This window comes from Agelaius tricolor, unplaced genomic scaffold (assembly GCF_023055355.1).
Source record: "Agelaius tricolor isolate 1412-34295 unplaced genomic scaffold, bAgeTri1.0.p SCAF_4, whole genome shotgun sequence".
NCBI lineage: Eukaryota > Metazoa > Chordata > Aves > Passeriformes > Icteridae > Agelaius > Agelaius tricolor.
Window position 1 is genome coordinate 55,529,842 of NW_027269264.1, and position 23,461 is coordinate 55,553,302.

The window sequence follows — 23,461 nt, forward strand, 5'->3', positions numbered from 1 at the left end:
ACACTGTCAAGTTTTCCTGGTTTTACAATTTGGAACCATATCTTGAGTCACAGAATCACAGAAAATTAAGGGTTGGAAGGGACCTTAAATACCTTCTAGGTTCCCTGCCATAGGCACGGACACTTCCACTAGATCAGGTTGCTCAAGGCCTTTCCCAGTGTGGCCTGAAGCACTGCCAGGGTTGGGGCACCCCCAGCTTCCCTGGGCAGCCTGTGCCAGTGAATCACCACCCTCACAGTAAGAATTTATTCCTAATACCTAACATAATCTTCCCAATTTCAGTTTGTACCCATTGCTCCTAATCCCTCAGGACCAAGAGAATGGATTTGTGCCCTTCTTCCCTTTAAAAAAGAGGTAAATGACAAGTAAAATAAAAATTAGAAAAAACCCCAAACCGCCAGATGACAAAGAAATGAATCACTCAAGCTCCTGTATGTCAGACAGTTTTACTCCAAAACTTAACCCCTGTTTTTAATGTTGGTTCTATCAGTCCTGACAGCTCTGTAGGGCAAGATTCATATCTTTGCTTTGTGCTAATATACCATCTATGTACACATTACCAAAGTACCATGCCCTGCTGCCCATAAGGGAGATGTGACAGTAATGCAAATAATTAAACTATCAAACACGTTAATCAATCCACTCCGTGGAATAAAGGATTTTGACAGCTTAAAGTAGTTTGCCATTTCCTCAACACAGACCTGGGGGATTAAAGATGACCACATCATCTAGCAACTTGGCCATTTCTTGTTCCAAAACTGCAAGGGTTATCTTTCCACTTTGTTCTAAGGTGCTGAGGAACTGAACCACCTGGCGAATGTACACTCGGCACTTCAGTGTTGCATCCTGTCAAGCAAAATTAAAATCAATTAGGGACAAAAAAATTTTGAGAAAGAGAAAAACCACACCTAGAACTCTTTCAATATTCTGTAATATACACAAACATAACTTTACAAAAGCCAAGAATAACAAGGAGATGCTTCAAAACTAGTTCAACTCACCAGGTGGATGTGACTATCTGAAGATGCCCCAAAGCCTGCTGAGATTTTCAGGAGCTTCACGATCAGTTCAGCTCCAGCATCCTTAGCAAGGATAACAGAGGGAGGGTAGTGACTGTTGCAGTAGCTGATGATGCTTTCATAGGATGAAATGCCCACAAGCTGCCAAGGAAGGGAGCTGGTCTGTCCAAGAAGATTTATGAGTGGAGATTCCTGCAGATTTAAAGACATCAGTTTAAGCTTCACCTTCCTTGCAGTTTTCAATTCATACTCACAGTACTCAATATTGGAAGGAAGCTCTGGCTTCAGTGAATTTGAAGGAGATGGAGCTGAAAACCCACAGAAATAGATGACCTTAAGGAGTCTGTCTGAAAAGCAATTCCTTATTCAAGCAGTAAGCTAACACATGTACTTCATCTCCAGCACTTGCAGAACTGTATTCAGACTATTGCAGCAGCTCTAACAAAAGTCTGTGAAAAATGTTAGGATTTGACATGTAAACATGTAAAGACAGCCAGAAATATATGGAGACCCTTCAAGTTAAAGTCACTTCAGTACATGTTTAAAAGAGGCATTAAAATATTATTTTTGAAAATACAATTAATGCAAGTTCACAGGAGAAACTGTGTCCCTCATTTTCCATTTACTGAGTCATCCACCAACCTAGGAACTCCTCATGTTGTTATTCTCATAAATACCACCCTGAACAGCACAGCAGCCCCACAGCTCACACAGGCAGTGCCAGTCAGCAGATGTAAAAGCCTCTCTGCCTATGAGCAGCTCCCATCTATTCTTAAACATCTGCAGTGAAAAAGAGCCCCCTGGACACAGAGAAAAACTAACTGGTACAGAGCTTTGTTAGAAGTTTAGACTGAGTATCAAGGAAAGGCTCTTCCCCAGAGGGTGCTGGCACTGCCCAGGCTCCCCAGGGAATGGGCACGGCCCCGAGGCTGCCAGAGCTCCAGGAGCCTTTGGGCAGCACTGCCAGGGATGCTCAGGGTGGGATTGCTGGGGGTCTGTGCAGGGGTAGGAGTTGAACTCAATGATTACTTCCAACTAAGGATATTCTATATCCTATTCTATGTTTCTACAGTGAATTTAGAATGAACAAATGCTGAAATTGTGGGGACAATCCAGAACCCAAATTATACTACTTCTACAGGAATGTGACACTGGTACAACAAGTACTCCTCAGGTTGCTCATGCCCTGGAACACAGGGTTGAGAAAGTCTGAGATTTAGATCAAGGTGTCACAGGAGTGCTCTGGGAGGCAAAAATTCTCCTGACAGTGGGTCAGTTTAACACACTGCTGGAGGGAAGGAGGGAATTCCTGAGGCTGACTCACACCGTGTGCAAACAGCTATCTTCTGAAGCTTGAGAAGCTTCTGATAAGCAAACACATTCAGGTCAAAGCACAGAATGCTGGTAACTTTCCTAACTGAAATACAACGATGGTCAAAGGCAGCCAGTGACATCTTGGTGCAGTATCTTGTAATGCCTCAGAGGAAATGGAGAGCAGAAGATTCTGCAAGTGGAAGAAAGCTGACAGATGTGAAATGGGACTTTTTAAGATGATCAAGACCCTCTGAAGAGTCCTCCAGAAACAATGAAGTGGATTTAGTCACAAGATCTCGTGTCCTTTCTAGTAAAGGATTATTTTTCTTTTAAGAGATGGATATGAACCGTCACAAAAATTACCTCTTCGCCTATAAGCTGCTCCTCCTTTGCCAGCAGGACCATCATGTACAGCAAACAGACAATCATGCTGTGAGTCTGAGGGTGAGGGTTGGGATTCCAGGCATCAGAGAGCACACTGACCCAGTTTACTTCACATAAAACATAACCCAAGAACAAGAAACAACTCTTGGGGCTGCCTCTTTCGATCTAGGAAGGAGAAAGGGAAAAAGACATGTGCATAAAACGATGTAAGACATAAGTACTTTTATACTTTTCAGTTCCTTAGCCAGCTGTAAATCTACAGCAGCACTTTAGGTCAGCAGAGGAGCAGACAAATGTCTTTTCTCCATCATTTCCTTCTCCCTCTTGCAGCTTTACCTTGTCTCAGACGACTTGGAAGTGAGAACAACACGGCAATAGCAAAATATATTAAATCTAACTAAAAACATTAAATACATATGCAGTAAATGACACTCAGCAGATCAACAAAGAGGGAGCTGTACAGCCCCCACAACTTTGTCTAAGACTTAAAAGCACTCCTTCACAAAAATCCACCACAAATTGAGCAGCTATGAATGCTAAAAACAAACTTTACTTTAAAAGCCTACTTGCTAATCTCCAGCTATTTTCAAGGGCAGCACTGACTATGAACTTAATTCAACAGATGCCACGAACTCACTTTAAAGAACTCTTCCATAAGCATCTGGTCTGGATGCATTTCCTTCCATGGAAGCCTTCTGAACTCAGTGTGGAAAGCATAGAGAATAAACTCTGGCATTTTGGGGGCTGTGCAACACTCACAGTAATGCATTAGGTGTAACCAGAGAGCCCCATGGTGGCTTGGCAACAGCTTTTCTAGAATCAAAGAAAATGGCTGAATTAACAACAGAAAAAAATTCAGATAAAACTTGATTGCAGAAAAAAGTCTATTTTTGAAGATTAAAAACTTGTAAGTTACACTAAAACACACTCAAAGAGAAAAATGCACGCTAAACTTTAGTGGTTTTTTCCTCCAACTCAACAAGTGGGGAGGCTTAGGATTTCATGCTCACCTTTGAAGCTCTCATGCAAAAGCTTGATGCAATCTGCAAACAGACTGACCACAGTGGAGGCTACAGGAGTGTCACTCTCCAGCCAAGGGTAGCAGGGCTGGCTACTGAAAAGAAGCACAACACAAATTTCAGTGTTCAGTTACCTGAGCATAAATATTTGCAATTTAGATACTCTAAAGCAGTGAAGGATAGGTATCAGCAGTCCTTCCAGTTTCAGCTTTTTGGGACTCTTCTCTTCTTCCTTAGAAGAGCTGCATAGGTCACCATCCCACTGAAGATCCACTGAGTAAGCATAAATTACTTGTTTGATATTTCATAACAAAGTTGAAACAACAGAGTTTCTCAATAAAATTATTCACCAACTGCAAACAACCTTCTACCTTCAGTGCTGAAGGCTACACTCACAACTCCAAAAGCTTTAAATTTTGAAAGAAAGCAAAATTTGAATTTATAGTAGCATACGTAACTTTTCATGAGAAGACAGAAGTACACAGGGCAATAGATCATCACAGCACTCATTTAGCCTAAAATTTCTTTATATACCACTGGAATTTGGGGTTGTATTTGTTTGGCTTTTTTGTTTTCTTTTAAACATGTATTATAGATATTATGGAAGTTAAAAAACAGGAATCCGAAATTCAAGTTTCAGTGGTTTTTAAACTGAGTGAAACCCTTCAAATAATCAAGCCTTGCTTGTATTATTACAAGATCTTTCTCATATCTAAAATAATTATTTTATCTAAATCTTGGAAAAATTTATGTGGGTCATGAAATAGTTCTGTAATTATTACGGAAATGACAAAGTGAGAGCTATTTAAATGGAAGGCAAGACAGTCACAAATTATTAAAAACCAGGTAATAACGAAAGCCATTCTTACAGGACTAAAGCCTCTACTTTAGCAAAAATTCACTTAATTTTAAAATGCAATATATACCTTGCATCTTCTTTCTCCAGGACCAGTATCCATGGTTTAAAGAGTCCAGCAATGACTGAGTACAAGGACTGCAATGCTATAAAGAAACAAAACAAAGTTGCTTTTATTCCTTCAAATTAAAACCAGTGAAAATATTACACTTTTCTAAATGTGGATATAATATCCGTTTCTCATTCTAACATTCACAGAATTATAGAATAATCAAGACTGGAAAAGATCTCTAAGATCATTGAGTCCAACCTTCAATCAGTTCTTTCTGGTCAAATAAAAATTTAAAATACAATATGCTTAATAATAGCTTAAGTTAACAATAGGGCTGTTTTAACAACCATCATAAGCATTTTGCATTGTTAAGATGTTTTATTAATACACTTTTAATAACACACCAGAGATTGTGGGGGCAATAACCATTCTTGCTTTAAACCCGCACACATTAAAATGTGTTAATTAATATTTAAATTAAAATTAGTTTTTAAAAAAGTAAAGGCCAACTTTTTCCAGATTTAAATCATGCATGACGAAATTCAGTAGTGTCTCCTTCCAAACCTCTGCTCAGTGCAAAAGACTCTATTTTTCTTAAGAAAGTACAATCGCCTCATAAAATAATCTTGAAGGAAGCTCAAATATTAAAAAAGCTTCCTCTCAGATTATAAAGCATAAAGCCCTACATGGCCATGAAGTAGCAGCAACATTTCCCATCTGTATTTTAATATTATCACTATTGCACAAATGCAAAGTAAGAAGATTTTACTGTATATTTAAATGGCCCTTAACAGAGGGAATTGGAGAAATCAGGTGTCTGTTCTTAAGTAATTTGATTTTAAGACACATTACCTGCTAAAATTCTGCTACTGCCAACAGGCTCTTGGGCTAAATTAGCAACTTCATTGTCAATCAGTCGTTTAATGAGATACTCCAGGAATGTGTTCACTGCAGCCACATAAGGAGTCCATTTTGAAAACAGGCCAAAAGTCCTGAAGTCCGCCGAGGCCAGTCGGAGTTTGCAGAAGGATGTAGAAAGCCATTCTATTGTCTCTCTGACCTGTGAAAAGAAGGAAGCTATGAATCAGCTGCAGAAAGGCTGCACAGCAGTGTTATCTGTCACTGGAGGGCATCTGCATCACCTGAAAAACATAAATCAACCCAAGAGGCACGCACCTGTTCTGTGGAGAGCAGAGATTTTGCAGCATCCCTCACCACAGGACCTTCAGCAGAATCACTTTTCTTGAAACTGCCCTGCTCAGCCACTGCTGAATCACACCCCAAAGCCTGAAGTGATGCCTTCCAACAGTCAGGGCTTAGAAGCTGCTCTGATGAGCCTTAGGAGAAAGAAGGGAATGCATTTGTGAAAACCCCAGAAAGATGTTAGTCCCTTTCTCCAAACAAGTCAGACAAGGTTGAAATTAAAGCTCCCTGCTTCTTGAAAAATTAAGTGAAGTGAGAGTTTGAAAGCCCCAAGTTTAAGAGTGAGAGATCATCTCTACTTTCCAAATGTAATTGACTGAACATTTCCTTCTGGCACCTACATGTTTCTCTTCTTAGACAACTTCCCAAGCACTTGGTAAATCCCTGGCTGCAAATACCCACTACGAGACAGCTGCTCCCTCAGCACGTATGGTTTGACAAAGAGAAGCACTTTTGCTCTCATTTGAGGGGCACATAAGAATATGGGTGGCATCAAATGTCAACCAGGACATTTTCAGCAGATTTCAGCATCAGTTACATATCATCATAATTCCAGCTCTCCACCCGACATTGAAGGGTAATCAAAAACAAGGGTTCTGCATTTCAGACTATGGCACAACCATCATTAATAGGTGCTAATATTGGCCTAATTGGTGCTAAATATGGACTAATAGTCCATTAACAGAAGACTCTTCTCCATCCTTCTGCTGTTACATGGGATGAAAATCTGTTGTCACTGATGTGTATGCCTTGACCCACAGAAGAGCTACAATATGTCTAAAAAAACTACATTACCTAGCAAGGCACATAAAAACACCCAAGGTAGAAACCTAAGGAAGTGTCAATCATTCTGCAGTTTAACTCTACTGCACGGGGTTCATATTTTTAAGCCAGAAGGGTTCTGCACAAAGGCTTAGGATGCATCACCTCAGATACTCACTTTGCACAAACAACCTTAAGAAATCACTGTAGTGGTCAGGGAACTGATATTGGAGAAGGTTAGTCCAATGCTTGCAGAAGATATTAAATGGCATCAAAATATCTTCTTCAGGTTCCAGGCCACATGCATTGAGAGCCAGGTGAATGGACTCCAGGAGCTGGGTGCGCTCCGCGAGAGGCGGCTTGGCCACGCTCAACCACTGCGTCAGGTCGAACTGCAACAGAGCACAGGCAGCGTCTGTGAGCAGGACATTCAGCAGACACAACACCTTTGGGAGGAGGGAGAAGTCACCAGGGAAATTAAATAATGATATTTCTATGTATCTAAGAAAAACCACATGAATTTGCATGTTGTTAGCCCCAACTCCCAACCTCACTCTCAAAGGCTATGATTGAGCGTACTGCAGAAGTCTCTAGATGTAAGGAACAGCCCTTGGCCGAGGGGCTCAGATTCATAAAAATGAGTCCGAGTTTCCACACAAGCATTAAACTGGACTGATGCCCACAGCCCATACATTTTCAGGAAGAGGAGCAAAGCTTTTGTAGCCCTTGAGCACCTGCTCAGACCTTGGTCAGCAGGGCCAATGGTGCCACCATGGACAGCCCAGAGCCCTGCCCAGGACAGACTGCCTGCTGCTCCCTGTAAGGAAGAGGAAAATCACAGCACTATCAAAGGCCAAGTGTTACACTGATTTCTCCACTGGCAGTATCATGAGATGTGCAAATCATATCTTGCTCTATTACCTATTCTGTCTGTTTTAGGACAGGCAGAAAGGACATGGATGCCAAGCAGAGCTGGAAAATGCAGACACTGTCCCAGATTTTGTTTTGATTGTTAGACACCTGGCATTCACTGGCTATTGTAATGAATGTCTTTGCAGAGATACCAGGCGGAAGAAGTCATCAAGAGATGGTTTTAATTTCAGCAGTAAGCCTGGGAAGCACAAACTGATACTATCTAGGCTAGAAAAGGCTACTTAAGCTATTTGCTTTTGACTCCAGCCCCTCTTGAGCTTAAATGTAACACTTACCACTCAGTATGACCAACACAGCTCTACAGAACCTGTCAATGCTATTTGAAAGTACCAGATTTGCACCTCTTTCCTCTTTAGCTTAAGGACATGGTCTTTAGGCAAGGAACACCCACCTTTGTCAGCAGCATGAAGACAACATCGCTGTTATCCTCACTCAGAAAGGCCACAACTTTTTCGTACAAAGTCACAAATTCACTGGGAGAGGCTACAGGAGTGAAGTAAGGGGAGAGAAGAGTACAGAGCCTCCGGTTCTGCAGGATGGTCTGGAGCAGACGCTTGCACTCGGATTTGGTCCCACTGATGAACACCTGAGAGAAGTGGGAATGGTGGAAAAAATAACAGCCAAATACCAGCCAACTGGAAAATAAACCTCTTAGGCTTGTTGTTGAGACACCCACAGTTTTGGTCCCTTTATAAAAAGGGAAGTTTTTCTCAAAAACAAGAAGCTGAGATTATAAGATTAACATCATCTAAATGCTGCTATTCCACAAGATATAACAAAAAACAAAGATGTCTTCCTAGCTCACTTTAGACTGGCATTTGTGATAACATATGTTGTCTAAAGTACCCAGAAATACTATTTTTTCTGATGGAATAGCATAAGAAAATGAATCCTGATTTCACCAGCCCTGCTTGATAATAGGAAAAATTTAACAGAATTACAGCTGTGAAGAACTTCTCAGTACTTCAGCTGTTAGAGGTGCTCAAGGACAGCTGCACATTGAAATAAGCTATATTTAAGATAAAAGTAAGTATCTGGACCCAAAGCAGAGGCTAATGATTTTTCTCAGAGCACAAGTACAGCACACATTACCACCATCACCACCAAGCACTTGTCTTCTCTGCCAGCAAACTTCTGATATAACTAGAAAGGTTTAGTCTAAATACAGAGGTTGATAAGGTGTGCATCAACCAGAAAGCGACAGGTAAAAGCAAAGTCTATGCTGAAATACACTTTTATGAACTGGAAGTATCCAAACCTTAGTTACCTGCCCAAAACTCCAGCATTTAAATTAACTAACACAATGACAATTTGTTAACACTAAGCAGAGACACCACAGAGCAAGTTTTTATTTTGCTTAAATATAAACTTCACCTCTCCTAAAGATTGTGCACATTACACAATTAGGTGAAAACAAAATGGGATAGAAGCTCAGAAATTAAGTTTAAAGTTTCTGAATACATTTGGGACCACCTCCCCCCCACTAACAGCAGTGAAATTGGAAAGAATAAGCACCAAAAATCAAGTTTTAAAAATATAGAAAATATTTTCAGATTCAAGAAATAAACTCACTTGGCCCAGAATCTCAATGCAGGATGTGAAGAACTGCCTTGTGGGAGGATTACGTTGAGTTTCATCACACACATATTCTACCAATGTAAAAAACAAACCAATTCCAACTTTCTTGATTGCAGGCATAGGCTGCACCTTGTAGATATTTATCAGGGCCCTAAAAAAATTAAGTTAACAAGGCAAATTAATTTTACATACAGAGAATAACCTGTGACAATAAAGAAAGGTTTCTTGCCAATATACAGCCTTGAGATGAGTATTTGTGATATTCCCTGAGTATCCCTCCTTCTCATATCCAGACTGAAAAGTCACGGATTTAGCTCATGTACTTTTGCTGCCTGAAATGGATACTTCCAAACCTTAGAAAGTCTCCATAATCAGACAGCAAGTGAACACTGAAAAACATCTAAAGCATCATTCCAATGGATTATTTCTTCCTTTAATCATGTACTCCTCATATTCTGATGGCACCTCAACTGCCTTGTATTGCAAGAGAACCTACCCCGTTTTATTTCACAGGCTCAACAAGAAAAGAATTAAAACAGAATCAGTCTTTTCTTGTGCACTGCCAAGTAAACATTTCATTGAGACCAAACCCCTGTCTTCGTTAAATCTGAATTAAAACAGGTGAAGAAGATGCAATTCCACAGACGTAAATCCCAAGAACTAGTTCATCCACAGAATTTTTCAGATTAGTGATCAAGAATGAACAAGCAGAAGTAGTACACAAATCCTTTTACTTGTACAATCATTACACTCTATAGTAAACCAGCTACACTAAGAGAATCCCAGCAGAAATCTGGAAGATTGAGGATAAAGTTGCTAAAGTGGACCTCTGGGATAAACTGTAAAAGTGAGGAAGAGAGCCTTGGACAACCCCATTTTATTCACACCCAACCCCAAAAAAAAGTGGTATTATCTAGCCAGCTTCCATTGCACCATTTTGTTTCACCTATGGAAAAACTACTTCAAATTTTAGCACTCTATTAAAGATTTATGTCCTGAACTATAATGAAGAAAAACCCATAGAGAGTCATATTCACACCATGTAATTTAGCCTATGGCTGAGACAGCTGTGGTACAAGTTTGCCACTTCCTAAAGTTTAGCACAGCATCCTTGTCATCACTCAGTGTCCTCTTACAGCATCAGGAGGGCTATTATAATGCACAGAACAATCAAAAGAAGTAGAAAACAATAAACAGAAGTACAATGCTGTGTGCCCTGCTGAGCCTGAGTGACCCTCTGATAACAGGAATTACTGTGTCACAAACACACAGGTCTCAGGATCCCAGCTCTGTTGTTGGCCCAAGCTGATGAGCACGAGGGAATCACACTAACAGGTTCCACATTTTAAACTCTAACACACCACAATGGAATCACAAACACCATTACCCAGAGCAGCATCTGGGCAACCTACGTTATGAAATTCTCCACGTGCACAGCTGCTTCCACAACACCCAGGGAAGGTGGCTTCATGGCTTCTGCCTGCAGCTGTCTCACTTCTTTACGCAAAGCATGAAGCTGCTGGCTCACTGCTTCATTTTTGTGCTTCCCTTCAAACTAAATGACAAAAAGACACACATTCATTGAAGAATTAACATGGTTTTGCTAGAACACTTCCATGTTGCAGCTATTTCCAAAAACTAAACAGAGTCCAGTCAGAGAACTCTGAATTTGGATGGCTTTCCCCCTGAGAGCTTTCATCAGATTTAGTACATCGTGCCCAAGCACACATCCTTGGTCATGTTCCTAATTAATTATCACACACACTAATAGAATTCATGTCTTTTATCTAAGGCTTTTAATCCACAGGGACTGAAACTTAGAGGGGATCAAAAATTAATTTACTAAGCAACATGGGAGTATTTCCATAAACATTTTCATGCTTCTATTCCTAGCAGCAAGCAAATTCCCACATCCATACACTGGGAAGCAGTTTAGAATGGATGCCACGAGCAAAACAAATCATGCAACAACTTATTCTTCAACTCTTGATCTGCTTCTCCTTTTGACCATTACATGAGGTATTTCAGATCACTAATATGTGTGTGGATTATTCAGTCAAATGCCACCACTTTTATAATAATTCAGCCATTTCACACTAATCCTCTATGTTCACCAGCCCCAAAAGAGAGGTGGTGCCGTGCCTCTGACCTGGATGGTGAGCTGAGCTGCTCCCTGGCAGCTTTTATTTGAAGTTCCCCGGCACTCCAGGTGGAGAGTGATCTGCTCCTCCCTGTTGACATACAGCTTAGGCACCGTGTCCAGGATCTCACTGTTCAGAGCAACATGCTGAGACTCCCAGAGAGCTGCAGTTCTGAAAGGCATTTATTAATAAAATTACCAAAATCTTTCCTGAAAAAAGCAACGCTGAGAATTTATAAGAGAGGAGACTTCAATTTAATGTGCTGTACAAAGACTCATGACGTTTTCCCGGAAAACATAAAAGGTTATTAAATAAAATTGAGCTAAAACTTCAAAGTAATAGCACTTCAAAGTAAAAAAAAAAACAGGTTCATAAGAACAAAACTGCTCAAGTATGTGTGAGTTCTTTTGAATTACTTGATATGACAACCTGGAAGGAAACTGAACAGAATAATCTCTACAGGAAATGCAATTTTCCACCAGACCAAAACAAAAGCAAAACAAACCAGAAAACAGAAAAAAGAGAACCCACCTAGAATTGATAGTGGAGTTGTTTAGACACAGCCTCTCATGGGCTTAGTAGCTTTTGCTCTGGTTCAAAATATTGTTATTAAATTACTACATTAGGTAAGAACAGATATAGATTGATCAATTGTGACTGGAAACAATTCAGCTGGATTATCTGAGTTGGAATATTAAAAACAGAAAGTCTCTTTCATTAACAAAGCTACCAGAACCAGAAATCAGATTTCTCTCCTGGGTGCTTCATATTGCAACTACTACCTTAGTGCAAAAAGGTTAAATAAGTCATTGTCAACAAATCTAGCCCAAAAGGAGGCTTTAGATCAGGAAATATGCCAAATGAGAAAGTAAATTAGATGCCATCTGATGTAATCTCAGTCATTAGGTAAGACTTGTGCACTGTTATGTCAGTTGAAGAAGTAGAATAATAACCTGATAGATCAGAAGAGAGGAAACAAATGGGACAAGAAGCAGAAGTACTGACAGTCTTGTGCTAATACCATAAATGAGGCTGCTGTGAAGGCCATCTTTAGGAAGAAATTGCTCCCTGTGAAGGTGAGGAAGCCCTGGCCCAGGGTGCCCAGAGCAGCTGTGGCTGCCCCTGGATCCCTGGAAGTGTCCAAGGCCAGGTTGGATGGGGCTTGGAGCACCCTGGGACAGTGGAAGATGTCCCTGCCCATGGCAGGGGTAAGATGGGCTGAGCTCTAAGGTGCCTCCCAACCCAATTCTGTGACTCCACAATAATTTTAAGGCAGTGCTGGACCCACTGGAGAGGCACAAGGAGCACAGACATGACTCACTTGGCGTGCTGCTGCAAGATGTTCAGGTCCCTGCGCATGAGCTGGATCGCGTCTTTCTGGCTCACCAGGGTGGCAGAGGAAATCACTGGCACAGGAGCTTTCATCGTCTGCAGAGGCAGAGGGGGCTTGGGAGTATCAAGCTTCTTCAAATTATTCATGATCCTCACTTTGGCTACAAAAAGGATTTAAAAAAAAAAGCAGAAGCAAGTTTGGTCAGTAAGAGAAGTTTAGGAGAAACTGAACAAAAACATTCCTTTTCTTGCATGAGCATTTTTAACTGCAGGTAAATATTTCTCAGGTTTCCCCCTTTTAAACAAAATCACTCAAATAATATTCTTATGTTTGTCAAACTTTATTTCACACAGCTAATTTTCATGACCAGCTCTTCCATCACACAAAGATTAGGATCAAAAGACCCACTCGTTGCTGTGTTTTCTCCAAACACTCCTAACTTCCAGTTTTCCTGTCACTTCATTTATTTTACTCATCTGACACATGCACCCAGACAAAATTCTAAGCAAAATTCATCTTCCTTTCCCTAAACTGATCCTCACCAGTAATCTTGTCAGTGTCAATTTCTTCTCAGAGCACAGCCTCTCTCTGGGTCAGCCCTCTCCACCTGCTGATTTCCATTCAGTTTCCTTGTCCAAACAGTTACGAAACTATTCCAGTTCCCTTCTATTCCCTCACTCCTTCTTCTTTGGATCAGCTCCAAATCCAATCTCTCTACATCCTTAATGTATCAGCTGTGACTATCACCCCTTCTGTGCTAGAACAACTCTTTCGCTATGCCAAAATTCCAGAGAAAACAGACAGGGAAAAAACAACACAAAAAACAAACTAACTAACTAAACTAAATTTAAAAAAACCCCAGAGAATGTTTTCAAGTACAGTTGGTTTTACTTTTGCTTTCACCTGTCTCTCTCTAAATTTTGGGAAAATGTCTGGAGCACACTCTGTGCAGAGGAACTTTTGGGGAGCTCACCCATGATGCCCAAGCTCTGCTGTGTGACATAGCAAACTTGAGGCCAAAAAGCATCAATGTCATCATTTTCATGTCATCATGAAAATCTGAGTGAGAAAACCATGACAACTTCATGGAAATATTGCACCCACAGAAAACAAACCATATTAATATCTTTACTGACAAGCATCATCAAGCTCCTAAAGAAACCAGGGCTTTGACATCCCAGTAATTCTTTAAGGCACAGTTTCCTTACCAGTATTTTTATCTCTTACCTGACAAAGGGTTGGTGAAATCTGTTTCCCCTGTAGAAGCACAGGTTGGATGTGATTCCAGCTGAACCTGCAGCCAAAGGTTCAGAGCTTCCTGAAACTCATGGTGTATGAGCTCCACATTGACATATTCCATCCACAGATCCTGGAGCACAAAAGAATTAAATTATCATCTCTGTTTTGGTCAGCACCATGTGCTGTCCACCCATTCTAGTGGCTGTGAAACTAAAGTAACTGCATAAAATATATACCCTGCAGTTTTAAATCACAGGAAATTTATTATTAAGGGCAAAAAAAACTAAACTGAAGAAAAACACTGAACTATTTTTATTACATACATAGAGATCTACTGAAAAGCATTTGTGACATTTAGAGATTAAACTTGACACATGGCATCATTTCTAACACATAAGAGACAAAGGGAAAGACAGATTATTAAAAATCTGCTCCTAAAAAGGGAATACAAGAGACCAAGATAGTCTAAAACATCATGGCATGATTAACTGCAGCCAGGCTAAAGCAGGCTGCGTTTCCAGTAGTCACATACACTGGAGGAGTGAAACAAAGCAAGTATAAGGAAATCCCCTTCCAAAATAAGTCTTTAGGCTTGAAGAATAGAATAATATTATATAGAATTAATAGAATAATTGAAGAATAGAATAATTCACACTCACTAACTTATAGTTGAACCTGACATTTTACAGACTACCAACACAAGCAGGTTTTGGGTTCCAGTATTTAATTATTTAAAGCTGCAACTTAAATAATCCTCTAACACTAATACAGAACATAAAAAGAATTACAGAGCAGTACAGAAAAAGGATTGTATTGCAAGAAATGACAGATATGCAAGGAATCCACATCTGAGTCCTCTTTCAAACATAAAGGAAGGCAGTTTGGGATAGCATAGGATTTTAGAACAAAAGGTTAGAGCTATGAAGGTATCATACATGCTGTATGTGCATCGAAGACCAGTAACAGAACTCTCTCACTGATTTCAAAGACTCATTTTAGCAAGTGGACTTTAGATATCAGATTTTCAGTGTTATTAGCAACCCACCTGTTGATTCTGCATGACTTTAGCAAGTCTATGTGCATCATACTGCTTTGGTAAAGAGGGAATGTATGTATCTCCTTTCTGGAAACTCTCTTCTTCCAACCACAAAATTAAAACATTACAAAGCCTGAGGAAAAAAAAAAAGAAAAAAAGGAAAAAAATATCAGCGTGAATTTGATTGTTCTGCAGTTGGAATTAGGGCAACAAATAATGCTGCAAGGTGGCATGGTCAAAAAAAGATGTTTCAGGTGCATTTTCACTTGTTTACTGCCAAGTTAAAGACCCACAGTGGAAAGGAGGTACTTAAAAAAATATGAAGGACAGTAACAAAGAGTTAGAGGACAAATACTGAAAAGGAAAACATTTATGCAAACTAGCATAAGACCCAGGACTGGAATAATCTCTTAGGTCAGAAAGTATCACCATAATCCCAGTCGGAAGACCAAGAAAATAAACAGACTACACATGAGCAAGTTTGGTTCCTCACCCCAGAACCTCTCTGCAGTGCCTGCTCCAAAAAGTCATGCCTGAGTTAAGTCACATCTTTTAATTTGTTTCAGAAATTCATGACTAGCTCATTCTCATTTCCTCCTTTGTTAAAACTTTAACATAAATACACATTTTTTTCAGCTGACATCATTCCACCAACTGCTACCATTTTCACAGTCACACTACCCAAGCCTTCCTGACAAGGAAGCACTAGAATGCCATTAAATCTTCACACTGTGGTATTAAATATCACCAGCAAACTCCTGCTTCCTTCATCAGTGTCACTGGTGAAAAAATGGAAGTAGACCAGCTCCAAGAATCAGCCACTATAAACCCTACCAATAATTTCCCTCCTGTCTAGGAAACCAGACAGGTCATTAAACTTCCTGAGTATAAGATTTATTTGGGCGTAGAGTACTCTGGTTTTCTGCTGGAGCAGGAAACTTATTTGAAATCAAAGACTGCAAATATTAATCAAGTTCACCCTGCGACCATCTCTGGATTATTTTTCACAGACAATCAAGTGGGATTTATGATCTCCCTCGTTTGTTTGTACAGTACCTACTGACTGCTGAGGGGAGCACTGAGCAGAAGCTCTGATTCCACACATCCAGGGCCCTTGAGCAAGGAACTCTTTTCAATTATTTCAAATAATCCTTTCAACCATTTCCTAGCAATAGTCACATACTTTCTCAGGTTTAGAGTACATGTGGTATAGATATCTCTTAGGAGCTACTATCCCTCACAAAAGTGGGAATTCACCAGCTGAGTAGCAGTGAGTGGCTGTGTCTCCCTTCTTAGCCTACTCCAAGACAAAAAGTGAGTCCTGTGGTGAGGTTTTGGTGAGCAGATTTACCACTTTTCGGGTGAGACAGAACACACTTGGCAGAGCTAACCTTTAGGTCACTAACCAAGCAAACTGCTTGAACTATGTGCTTAAGACGACAGTAAATTATGAAAACACTGATGAAGTTATCTTACTCAGACATAAATTCAGGCTCTGGTCTGTCATGGTGTATATATGTCACAGACATATATACACACCAACTAGCATTTTACATTTATAGCTGGTAATACAGTAAGTACATATGAGTGGCAGATATGCCTAAACAACAAATATTTTGCCAGCATGGGGCTACCATTCATTAAAAAGCAAAGCTATTCCCCTAAAGGGAGTGACAAACCATCAACAATGTTTGATTTTTAGTAGTAAAACCATCCCCCTCTCAAACTAAACAAGTTATGCAAACAGAGGAATGGATTTGAGCCCAACTATGCACTTGGGGACATGGGTTAGTGCTGGCCTTGGCAGGCCTGGGTTAAGTGCTGGACTTGATGACCTTGAAAGGCTTTTTCAAATCTGAATGTTCTATGATTTTATGCTTTTAGTAAGTGCCTGCATTACATCTAAGGTCACATCCCTTCATTCCTCACACAACCACAATCACAGCTGTGTTGTGGCAGTTACTCAGGCAGTTGCACTGATTAACATGAAACTTTGGCAGGTTTTTTGTTTGGTTTTTTTTTTTTTTTTTACCTGACAAGTTCCTTATGCAGCTCAGGTGAAGTCAGGTAATCAGGTGAGCAGCTGGCCTTCTCTGGTGACCTGTCACTGCCCTCAGGACTCTCCACTCTCAGTGCTTTACTGGCAGCATGGTGGAAGTCTGCCACCTCTGTCAGCCGCTGCTTCATCTCATTTAGCAAGTTAACATGAGCTGCACTCTGAAAAAAGCGTCTTCCAATACAGCCATCTACAGGTAATCTAAAAATGAACAAAAAAGCATTACTAAGTCTTGTTGCAAATGTCAAATCAGCATCTCTGCAGATAAATTGGCTCACCAGAGAATCTGCTGGCACCCACTGCTTTCGGGAGCAGTCAGTGTAATGCACTGACTCTTGCTTGCTGTGCACTTAATTAGTGCTTGATAATCTGCTGGAGCAGGTCAGACTCACCCATACTGTGGTCCTGGTCGGTGAAGGTACAGGAGGAAGAATTTCTGCCAGACCAGTGGCATGAGAGGGTGATCTGCAGGGGTAGCAAGGGCCTGGTGAGCCCAGCGGTAAATCATGAGCCTCTGGAGGGAAGGGACGATGGGCAGCTTCAGCTGGGTCTGGGCTTTCTGCAGAAACAACATTTCCACACAAGTGTGGTGCTGTAAAGTGCTGTAACAGGTTAACTGAGCAGATTAACACAGTGTGAACACTTGGTAATTACAGAGGAGAAAACTCTGGAAGCAGTCACAATTTGTTACAGGCCTTGAAGGATGAGCTGCCCATCTCACAGTTATGCTGGAGAGCAGACCTACACCTCTGATGCTTACAAAACCCCAGTGTGATGGCTCTGACACAAGGAAAACATATGGGTCCTGGTGTTAATTACAGTTAATTACTGTTCTTCCTCACAGAAGTAGATGTCCCTGGTTTAGATCTCCAGCATGCTAGTTTTAGCTTTTTCCAGATTACATTTAATACAGCTCTAGTGAAAATTCAAAATTCACAGTATAACTAATGTGAAGAAGGAACACAGAAGCAAAAGCAGAACAAAAACAAAGCAAACTATGAGTAGCAGCATCCCATCTTAGCAACACCAAAGAAACACTAAATCATTAAACAGTCTCACTCCAAGCTCCTCTGGACTGTGCCTGAATGGGAGGCTTTTCTGAGTTCCCAAGACTGGGAGCAGACCCTGGCATTTCCTCATCCCCTACACCAAACCTCTTTTCCACACACTGCCCACAATCTTTTTGTTTTCCAGCTAAATCAAGACATGCAAGCCAAAGAACAAATGCTCTCCAGAGCAGCTCCAAGGATGCAAGACAGGTACTTGTCACAGGCCAAGCAAACCTATTTTTACAGGGCCACTTCCTTTACTGAAACTCACTGAAACTGCTGAGATGAAGGGTGGGCCAAAAGTTACACTTTGAGAATGGACAACTTTGGTTTCCACTTGCTTCTCTCCAGAATTTCTAACTGAATTTGGGCAAAGAAGCTGGAAAAGGCTGCAATGTAGCCTGAAGTGCAGCTCATGAAGTGCCTTGTTAAAGGAGAGACCTAAATAGTTTTGAAAGCCTTGGAAAATAATTCAGAAAGCAGAGAAAAACAAAGGCCAGTCTTCTGCACCAATTCAGGTCATCTGAGAAATCATCTGTTTGAAATACAGACACATTTTCCCACCTGAAAAATAAGCACTCCCCATATCAGGGGTATAGAATAAATCCACTGAAGGTTGTGAGGCATTAAGTGATCCAGAAAATTATGCAAAAGCACTAATTAGTTTTCTGTAAATATTGATATAGTAAAATCAGGTATTTTCATTGAAGCTTTTAAATGCAAAAGAACTCAAATACACTCAAAATGTCAATGAAAATTTCCCTGCAGTGTATTTTCTCCTGCACAGCCAAGTAAAGCATTATTTATACATTTATCCTGGTAAGGAAGCAGTCCATAAGAGAAAAACTAAATTATACAAGGGAACGCTTTTCTCCATCAGTTCTCTCTAATTTTAATGACAAGAGATGACCAGTTCTCTCACCTTCAAAGCTTGATCAGGAGTTAAAGCGTTGATAACCAGCTCCCCCTCCACAACTCTGCGAAGCTGTGAATCTTCTTCAAATATTGATTCCATATTTAACACTGTCCATGCAAACCAGACCTGCACAACACAGAAATGACAGAAATATTGTTAACAAAATGGCAGGGGGCAGGATCAGGAAGCTTGATGATTTCTTAAGAGGAGTAAGTGTTTGATGGATTCTCATTGCAGAGCTGCAAAAGGCACTATCACATCTCAACAACAAAACTTCTTTATCCTTAAATTCAAACTTCCCCTTTGTACAATTTTGGGAAAGAAGGAGAAAGGTAGACAAAACTGACAGAATCACCCAGGGAACTCTGGAGGAAACAACCTTCTCAAACTCAGTAAAATAAGATCTCCCCTCTTCCACCTGCACTACACATCTCTGTCTGGGGTACTGTGAGGTTTTGTTTTTTTTTTCCTTTTTGCTTGAATAAGGAGATCACTTAAGCAGAGAGAAAGTAACTCGAATTCAAAATATTTATCAGATAAAGACTGATCTGAAAGAAAAGTCAGGCTTTACAGATTTTGTCTTGTTAAACAGATCAAGAACAACAGTAGATTACTAGAAAATTTAACTAATAAATCCTATTATATGAATTCTTGGACGCAGATTAAACCAACTCTCCCTGAGCAAAACATCCATGTTCCTTTTAGTGCAATAAACCCACAGCACTCTCTTAGGCTAAACTGGGATTTTATCACAAGAAAACTCTGGGGCAGGAAGAAAAAGTGACCAAGAGAAAAAACAGGAAAAAAAAAAAAAAAAAAAAAAAAAGCCAAAAAGGAAAAAAAACCCCACACACACAAAAAAAAAACCACAAAAAAACCCACAAAAAAAAAACAGCAAAACAAAAAACAACAACAACAAAAAAAAAGGCAAAAAACCAGAGATTAAAAAACACCCCACAATAAACCCTAGACCAGTCTGCTACTTTTCCCACCACAAAGCACCATCATGGCACTCACCTGAGAGGAGTTAGCATTGCCCTCCACAAAGGATGGTGTGACATTGCCTGCCACAATCCAGCTGACCAGTGAAGACAGCATTCCCTTGTCACAGTGATAGCCCAAAGCATTCTGCACAGAAACAGAAAACATTTGGGTTTTTTTCATGACCAGGTGATTTAGAAGCTACAGGTGGATCACTCAATTTTTATCCAGGTTCCTTTCCACCTCCTGTTGCTACTTTCTAACCTCAGCTCAGCCAGGCACCACTGAAATGCCTGCTTGGAAAAATGCCTTTTTTCTATTTCAGTGAAAAAATCCTGTTGCAGTAACTGTGTCTGGCTTTTTCAGGAGAGGGAGCTCCATTTTAGTCATAAACATTCCATCAAAGATTTGAAATGCAAAGAAGACAAACAACAACAGAACTCATATGAAACAAAAACTCTGTTCCAAACTGGTTTTAGTAGTAATTATTATCATTATTATTAAAATATCTGACATTTCATTAATCTTGACCCACTCAGAAAAAAAATTTTTTGAGCAACTCAGAAAAAAAATCAGATAACTCCATTCATCACTCATCATCATGACTGGCTGCTCAGAGAAGCTGTGGCTGCCTCATCCCTGGAAGTCCTAAGAACAGTTTGGACAGGGCTTAGAGCAATCTGGGATTGTGGAAGGTGCCCCTGCCCAAGGCAGGAGTGGAACTTGATGGGCTGTAAAGGACCCTCCCAACCCAAACCACCCTAGGACTTCACAGTCGCTCTTGCTGCACTTCGGGAAAATTCATTCCCATCAAAATCCGACTGTGCAACAGATGAGCTGACCATTTACCCAAGAGCCACACTGAAACACCACAGCTGTCTATTTACCTTGTGCTGCTGGTAAAGCAGCTTTTGCACGCAGTCCTCCTGGCTGTACTGGAAAGCAGCTTTGCACAAGTCATCCAGCAGGCAGAGCGTGGCCCGGTCCCTGTGCCACAGCTGCTGGCTGGTGAGGACCTGCACCCAGAACTCCAGGACTGCAGCTGGCCCCACTCCATTCGGATGGTCACTTAGGAAAATGTGAGTCTGACAAATTAAAGGGTAAAATCGGTCAGTGGATCGCAGCTTTGAGTAAAGCTTTAGAATTTACTGGAGGACTGTTCGACTTGCTTGAGGCTGTGGGGCTATCCTTAAATCATTTACAACAACACTCTCTATACCCAAGTAAGGACAGCTTTGTCACCTTCAGCCTCCAAACTTCTGCAGATTCTGAAGATTCTGGAGAGCAAAGGATCTTGTGCATTCAGCAAAAACAGACACAGAAGCCTTAAGCAGGACACCTGCAGGCATAAACAGCACCTATTCCCAAAGTTCAGGCTGCTGCTCCTGCAAAAGGCCTTCCCAGACTAAGTCTGTTTCCACTATCCCTCTCTAATGTTAGAGGGCCCTGGGTTTTGACCACTCTGTATTTAAAAAAAACACTACTGCTCCCTAGTTCAAGAACATTTTTCCATTCCAGAGCCCTAAATTAATGGTAAAAAGCAGAACTTGCAAACATTAATATCTCTGCTGCATTCCTCAAATAACACAGACAAGAAAGGAGTGCTGCATTTTACATTTCCTTTTTTAAACAGTTTTGACCTGGTGTGGGAAAATGAATTTTCCAAGAAGTCTGAAAGGTAAATATTGCTGTTAGTGTCACATGCATTGCCAGATTTAGGCAAGTTTAAGCAGGAGCATTTCAAGAAACCAAACCCAACTACCAATGCCTGATATAGGGTACTCTGTGACTGAGCTGCTAGGTTCAGTATCCTTTCTAACCTTTAACACTAACTCAGTCAAATAAGCTTGGTTTTAAACACTCTCTCGCCCCTTTCTTTTTTAAATAATCTTCTTACCTGTATCATACTACTGAGCAGCTTAACATTTTCTCCATAGTTCACTCCTGTCAAGTGCTGTGTCACTTTATGGGTAACCTGCTGGGTCACCCCTTGAGGGACTCCACTGTCCAGATGAAGGAACAGTTCCACATAAGATAAAAACCTAGGAATGTAAACAAATGAAATTGAAGTACCTCTTACTCCATATTAAATAGAAAGCCTACTTCTAGAGAATTTAAAATCAGCTCAACAGCACCAGTGAGACATGTACAGAAAGGTTTTGATTCACAACCACAATGCAGATTTAACTGCCCCAGTTCAGCCATACACTGGGCACAGTATGAACATTTCACACCAGCCTGTAATTCAAGGCAGCTCATCAGAAATAAATACCAGTTCTTGATCTACATCAACACCCAAATCTTACTCAGGATTTGTCTGGGAGACTGTCAGGTGTCTAAACCAGATGATTATTTTACTGCAACTATGAATAAACTAGGTAAACAAATGTATAAAATTTTAAAATTAACATATTATGAACATATAATGCTTACTGTTCATTCTTCAGGAGGTAATACTGGCAAGAGTAAAACAAGGGTAAAATTTTATCCAGCACATGGACTACTGTTCTCAGATGTCTAGACTGGACTAGCACACCCAAAAGAGGGATCCCTTCAGCACAGAATTTCTCGATGCTGTCAGAAAACAAAACAAAAAAAAATTAAGAAAAACACATTCACTATCAGCAGAAAGGGAGACAAGGTGTTGATTTAGTTTTTACTAACTGAGATGCAAATATATTCATAACTTTACACTTTATCTTTGAAAATCTAAATAGCTAAATACAGAGGTCTTTTTGTCAGCTATAAGAGTCATTCAATAGCTGACAGATTTGCCAAGTATTTCCCTCTCAAATATTTACTAAGCATCTCCTTCCTTCACAAATCCCTTTCTGGGGATCAGTGTCCCATCTTCCAAAAATCACTAGAGATGCAAGTTTCTATCACTTTAAACTCACTCTTCTTGCCCAACTTGGACAATTCACCTCCCTCTCCAGGGAAAAGAGCCAAAGGCCAAACAGAGAAGGTGCAGGGGAACAGACTAAAGAGGTTCTTTGGTTTTTTATTTCATGCTCAAAGTTCTGGAAAAATTTCCACTCTCAACCCAAAATAACCTTAATATCAATCTCAAACTACCCCAGTGCTTTGGAGTATCTATGGCATAATCTTATTGTGAAACAATGATAAGATTATGAAGCAATGATTCTTCTCCTTCCTTGGGGAAGGAGAAAAAAGGCCAGGTAATTTTTCCTTAAAAGAGAAACATAATATTATACATTGAAAACAAGTTAGTGGAAATCTTGAATAGCACAGCACATAACCAAAGGGATCACAGACTCAGGGAAGAGTTCTGGTGTATCAGAGTATCAGAGAACTGATAAGATTTTGTGTGGCACTGTATGTCAAACAAGAACACTTGATTACATCCAAAAGCCTTACCAGCTTACAAACCAGCTAGAAGCACTGGAAAAGACTGTGCTGGAACACAGTCAGGGCTAAGAGGCTCAATGCTCTTATAATGCTTTTTATTCACCATTCCCAGAGTGAGTGGGTTTTTTCTCCTCACTATTTTCTGAATGCAGTTCTACCCCAATAAAAGAAATTACCTCTAGAGCAACCCTTTCAGTAAGTGTGGTTCAGAGAAATTACTG

General features: G+C 40.4%; 1 protein-coding gene across 4 annotated transcripts in view; it reads right to left on the reverse strand.

Annotated features, from left to right (window-relative positions):
* The window catches only part of EPG5 (ectopic P-granules 5 autophagy tethering factor), a 54,946-nt gene that overhangs the window by 8,488 nt on the left and 22,997 nt on the right, over positions 1 to 23,461 (reverse strand). For 2 of the 4 annotated variants that reach the window (XM_071425802.1, XM_071425801.1), the window contains exons 17-39: positions 22,305 to 22,445; positions 21,769 to 21,913; positions 20,759 to 20,956; positions 19,908 to 20,018; positions 18,897 to 19,016; positions 17,318 to 17,484; positions 16,902 to 17,126; positions 14,879 to 15,002; positions 13,822 to 13,963; positions 12,583 to 12,754; positions 11,270 to 11,432; positions 10,533 to 10,675; positions 9,115 to 9,271; positions 7,934 to 8,128; positions 6,788 to 7,001; positions 5,821 to 5,981; positions 5,497 to 5,704; positions 4,663 to 4,738; positions 3,728 to 3,828; positions 3,355 to 3,530; positions 2,697 to 2,882; positions 1,002 to 1,211; positions 702 to 846 (exon numbers count right to left, since the gene is read on the reverse strand). In XM_071425802.1, the coding sequence (XP_071281903.1) occupies positions 702 to 846; positions 1,002 to 1,211; positions 2,697 to 2,882; positions 3,355 to 3,530; positions 3,728 to 3,828; positions 4,663 to 4,738; positions 5,497 to 5,704; positions 5,821 to 5,981; positions 6,788 to 7,001; positions 7,934 to 8,128; positions 9,115 to 9,271; positions 10,533 to 10,675; positions 11,270 to 11,432; positions 12,583 to 12,754; positions 13,822 to 13,963; positions 14,879 to 15,002; positions 16,902 to 17,126; positions 17,318 to 17,484; positions 18,897 to 19,016; positions 19,908 to 20,018; positions 20,759 to 20,956; positions 21,769 to 21,913; positions 22,305 to 22,445 (3,680 nt within the window). Of the gene's footprint in view, positions 1 to 701; positions 847 to 1,001; positions 1,212 to 2,696; positions 2,883 to 3,354; positions 3,531 to 3,727; positions 3,832 to 4,662; positions 4,739 to 5,496; positions 5,705 to 5,820; positions 5,982 to 6,787; positions 7,002 to 7,933; positions 8,129 to 9,114; positions 9,272 to 10,532; positions 10,676 to 11,269; positions 11,433 to 12,582; positions 12,755 to 13,821; positions 13,964 to 14,878; positions 15,003 to 16,901; positions 17,127 to 17,317; positions 17,485 to 18,896; positions 19,017 to 19,907; positions 20,019 to 20,758; positions 20,957 to 21,768; positions 21,914 to 22,304; positions 22,446 to 23,461 lie in introns of all 4 variants that reach the window. The other 2 variants (XM_071425800.1, XM_071425799.1) reach the window with 1 other exon arrangement.